This window comes from Penaeus monodon, chromosome 8 (genome assembly GCF_015228065.2).
Source record: "Penaeus monodon isolate SGIC_2016 chromosome 8, NSTDA_Pmon_1, whole genome shotgun sequence".
NCBI classification, from domain to species: Eukaryota; Metazoa; Arthropoda; class Malacostraca; order Decapoda; family Penaeidae; genus Penaeus; species Penaeus monodon.
Window position 1 is genome coordinate 15,934,618 of NC_051393.1, and position 5,000 is coordinate 15,939,617.

A 5,000-nucleotide genomic window follows, 5' to 3' on the forward strand; every position below is an offset into this window, starting at 1 on the left:
GCTACTGTTAAGAAGTAGTGAAGTCTACGAGTGAATTATTCTAACCGTATTTCCACATGTACAGAATTTATGATTTAGCTGATATGTTGCAAGATTTTTTTCACTCAAATGGAGACCTACGCCTTAGCCATTGTGTGGTTTGTCTTTTTTGATAAGATTATGGCAGCGTGTGAATGTATTTCCTTGCATTTTCTAATAAAACATTGTACAAACAATAGGACAGTATAATTTCAGTTCAGTTCCAGTTTTATACTGGAAATGTGAATTAAAAGATTAAACATTCCATTGTTACTTACGGCACACTCAGTGTATGAGAGAAAGGGAAGGACAAGGAGAAAGAGACGGTCTTAGAATGTGTGAGAGAGAGAGAGTAGGAACAGAATAAGAGACACAAAGAAAGAGAGTAGGGGCAAATGAAAAGAGTGAAATAACGATATATTGCTTTGAATTACTATATCAAAATGATTAAGAGCACTAATAACATCATCTTATAATGTTTCGTTTCAGTATCAGAGCCATAGAACCCTTACGCAGGGGTATCACTGGGGCCAGTTAAAGTGTCCCGATTACTGAGAAAAAACATGAATATTAAAATTGTTAAATACGCATTAACTGCACTGTCACAACCGTCACCTCAGCCTTTGGCAATGAGAGAAAGGCAAAATAGTAATAAAGGAACAATACTGTTACTAATTCAGATCGGCAGATAACAGCCCCCGTGGATGCAGGGATGAGCCCAGCTGGTTGGAATTAGAGGCAGGGTTGTTGACCAAACGGAATAAACAAAAGCGCATTGGGGGAAGCCTGGGAGCCTAAAGTAACCAGCATGGTCGCTGCTGCTAAGAAGTAGTGAAATGCCATTGGAATTTTGTTCGATATCATTATCATTATTACCTGTTATCATGATGTATCATTATTACAAAAATAAATATAAATAAATATATCACATTTGTGTATGTGACATCTAAATATAAAATTACTATAAGCATTTTTTGCAATCCCTTAGATATATTTATTAGTCACACATACATTTAAATAATACTTCATTATTGGGCAGCCAATTTTTCTAAATAGGCGGACTTTTTCGGTATATTTGTTTCTTGGAATCTAGAAATGATTTTAAACATGTATGTAGACATATGTCTGATATACTTTTTATTGGATATATACTCTCACTTACACACTATAATAATATATTTTCATGATGTCAGACCCTATAAGAAGTTTTTTTATTGAATGATATGTCAAAGATCAACTACGAATAGGCTTTTTTTTTTGGTCTAGTATAATCACTAATTTCTCTAATAAGTTGAAAGAGGCAGCCATCTACTTCTCCGCCTTCTTGGGCAGGAGCACAGCCTGGATGTTGGGCAGGACGCCGCCCTGGGCAATGGTCACGCCAGACAGCAGCTTGTTGAGCTCTTCGTCGTTACGGATGGCCAGCTGCAGGTGACGGGGGACGATGCGGCTCTTCTTGTTGTCACGGGCGGCATTTCCTGCCAATTCCAGGATTTCAGCTGCAAGGTATTCCATGACCGCGGCCATGTACACGGGCGCACCAGCGCCCACACGTTCGGCGAAGTTGCCCTTACGCAGAAGGCGGTGAATCCTTCCTACAGGAAACTGAAGGCCGGCCTTGCTGGAGCGGGACTTGGACTTCCCCTTCACCTTGCCGCCCTTTCCACGCCCAGACATGATGATGCTTGATTACAGGAGGAGGAAACTTTAACAGCTTTCAGACAAGACTGAATGATTCGACAGTGTTCCAGCGAATTAAGTAGGAAATTCCCACAGGGAAGCTCTTGGGACACGTGTGGAGTTGCTAGGTCACTTGAGGAGAGGACCAGGGAGGAGGTGATGAAAAAATGCATAATTACCGGTTGATAAATAACAAAGTAAAGCAATATATTATATATGTATATATGTTAATATATTTTTAAAATATGTATATACAAATATTTATTCATATATATGCATAATAAACACGCATATAATTATTCATATGTATACATCTTGCTCTTGTATAACACAACACTAAAATGTATTCTCTGAGATTGTGAAGCAGTATGTTATGTTTTCATCGGGCATTTGCGTTTCCCGAAACGTTTACCCTGAAATGAGAAACTCTAATTAAGCTTAACTTTTCAATTCCAAGGCCGACTTTTTCTCCATTTTCCCTTTTTCTCTCTCTTGAAGTAAAGGGAAAAAAGACGCAAATTGCATAAAAAACGAAATTGATCGATATAATGTAGGAAGGAAACCAACTCAATTTCAGGCCAATTCACTACCAATGACTCGTATTCCAACAGAGATTGTTTATGTTAGAGTTTAACATTTGCTCCCTTTTTTCCGTATCATTTAGTGATGCCAAAGGATGATTCGGTTCGTATGTTTGTTTTTGTGCATGTACGTGTGTTATGTGTTATGCATTAAGTACAATGTATGCGGAAAAAAAAACTGCATTTAAACACATAAAAATTAAAACTTCAATTCCAAGTAATCCCTCAACTCCGCATCTCCGACCGCTTTATCGCTTACACGCCGAGTAATTCAGCCGACACGGACAAGCAAATCATTCGCTATCCGCTGGCGAAATGTTTCCCGTATAAAAGCCCACCGAAAGAGCTCGCATCGCATTTAACTCTCGCTCATATTATCCGTCATCTTCAAAGGCCAGAAAGCGTCCTATTCAAACAGCGAGAAAGGGCTTTAGGCTGGCAAAAGTGGAAGCATTCGAGAAATTATACTTGGATCGTTGAGATACACGAATGGGATGAGAAAGGAGGTAATAAAGTTATAAAGTATTATATTATATGAATTAAGAATAAATAAATGTATCTATATATCTATACTTTTATCTTTCTATATATATATATATTATATATAATAATATATATATTATATATATATATATCATATCTACATATTATTTTATGTATATATGATTTGTATATTCTACATATGTATTAGATGTAGTTGTTTGTTTGTAGTGATCATAATCAAAACAACACAAAACACACATATATATATTTATTTATGTATTTATATTTTATATATATATATTTAATTCTATAGGTATGTTATTGTGTGTTATTCAAACACAAATAGCTTATTACACACACACACAACACACACACACACAACAACAACACACCACGCGACACACACCACACACACACACACACACACATATTATAATAATAAAATATAATATATAATATATAAATATATATTTATATATTGTATGTTGTCTTGTATATATACACAAAGGTCTATATACACGTTAAGTGTATATAATATAGTTGTGTCGTTAATTATATATATATATATATATATATATATATATATATATATATATATATATATATATATATCACACAACACTCACACTAAACATAAACTGACATCATATTATATATATATATTATATTATATATATATATTATTAAATATATATATACATAACATTTAATCACTGAGGTATTATCCTCTCATTAACATCTTCCCAGTTCCTCAAGGGGCTTCAACTCACGTTTCCAAGACCTATTTCAAGCACTTCTTATGATCTTACTTACATAAATAGCCCATTACTCATTCATTACTCAAACTCGAACGATTAACATCCACACATGACTTTTGTATTCTGTGACCGGAGCCTACCTGGCAGCCAACAGATGCAAACGACGACACAACAGCCACTCCAAGACCATCGCAGAGCGAGCCACTCACGCAAGAAACGGTGTGCACTCTCTTCTCAAGGCTTTCCCCTCTGAAGCAATTCCCGGTGCCCCCTTGCACTTCCCATAGTGCAAGCTTTTCTTGCCCTTCATCAGTGAACTTTACTCGTTCATGTAGGATAGAAGCCTATTGCTGAGCATATGGTTGAAGTGCAATAGGTTTATCATTTACATAGCTTTTCACTCAATGAAGATACGCTTAGTCTGTGTGATTTGCATTCTGACAAATTACGGCATGCTGTGATCATTTCTTGTATTTTATGTTATATAGATTTTCTAATAAAACATTGTAATAGAACAAATATTTTCACGTATCTATTTTTAATGAAGCAGATTATTATGCCGTATAAAGGGAAGATGGGTATCAGTTGTTATTACTGCTCAGTCTCATGGTTTTCATTTACTGATAAAAAAAAGTTCACACTGGAGATATGAATTATTAAAGATGAAACGTTCATTGTTCTTCACCAAGACTAGGCCACTCAGTGTAGGAACAGAGAGAGACGGATAAGAAGATTGAAAAGAGTGCGAGAGGAGTAGGGGCAGAATAAGAGACACAAAGAAAAAGAGTAGGGGGCAATTGAAAAGAAAGACACTCATAAGTGAAGGTGGCGGGTTGAGTAAGTGATTGCTTTTAATTACTATGTCATAATCGATTAAGATCACTAATGGAATCATCTTGTCTCAGTATCAGAGCCACAGAACCCTTACGCAGGGTACATGGGCTGTAAAGTGTCCCGTTTACTAACAGAAAAAAAGAATATTAAAACTTATATAAACATTAACTGTACTCTCACAACCGTCACCTCAGCCTGTGGCAATGAATGAATGTTAAAGCTTTTAATTTTGAACTCTTCAAGTTCGCTCCTTCGTTCTTGTACCCGGAACATGATGTCATCAAGATTCTGCGTCACGACGACTCTTCGTGCCGGGCTGTCTCTTGACGGGCGGCGTAAAAAAAAAGTAAAACAAATAGATATAAAGAACAATACTGTTACTAATCCGATGGCAGATACTGCCCACGTGAATGCAGATAAGCCCAGTGTTGGAATTAGAGGGGTTGTTGTACCAATCGGAATAACAAAACGCATTGGGGGAAGCTGGGAGCCTAAAGTCACAGCATGGTCGCTACTGTAAGAAGTAGTGAACTACGAGATGAATTTTCTAACCGTATTTCCACATGTAAGAATTTATGATTTAGCTATATGTTGCAAGATTTTTTTCACTCAAATGGAGCCTACGCCTTAGCCTTTTGGTTTGTTT

The 5,000-nt window shown here is 36.4% G+C and overlaps 1 protein-coding gene across 1 annotated transcript; it reads right to left on the minus strand.

The window, feature by feature from the left end:
- Window positions 1–1,155: 1,155 nt before the first annotated feature.
- On the minus strand, window positions 1,156–1,733 carry LOC119576191 (histone H2A-like). Its single transcript, XM_037923777.1, has one exon. The coding sequence runs from the start codon at window positions 1,693–1,695 to the stop codon at window positions 1,327–1,329; it is 369 nt and encodes a 122-aa protein (XP_037779705.1). The 5' UTR covers window positions 1,696–1,733; the 3' UTR covers window positions 1,156–1,326.
- Window positions 1,734–5,000: the final 3,267 nt, after the last annotated feature.

Bases quoted from the DNA above. Each gene is read 5' to 3' on its own strand.
- LOC119576191 (XM_037923777.1), bottom strand. From the start codon at position 1,695: ATGTCTGGGCGTGGAAAGGGCGGCAAGGTGAAGGGGAAGTCCAAGTCC.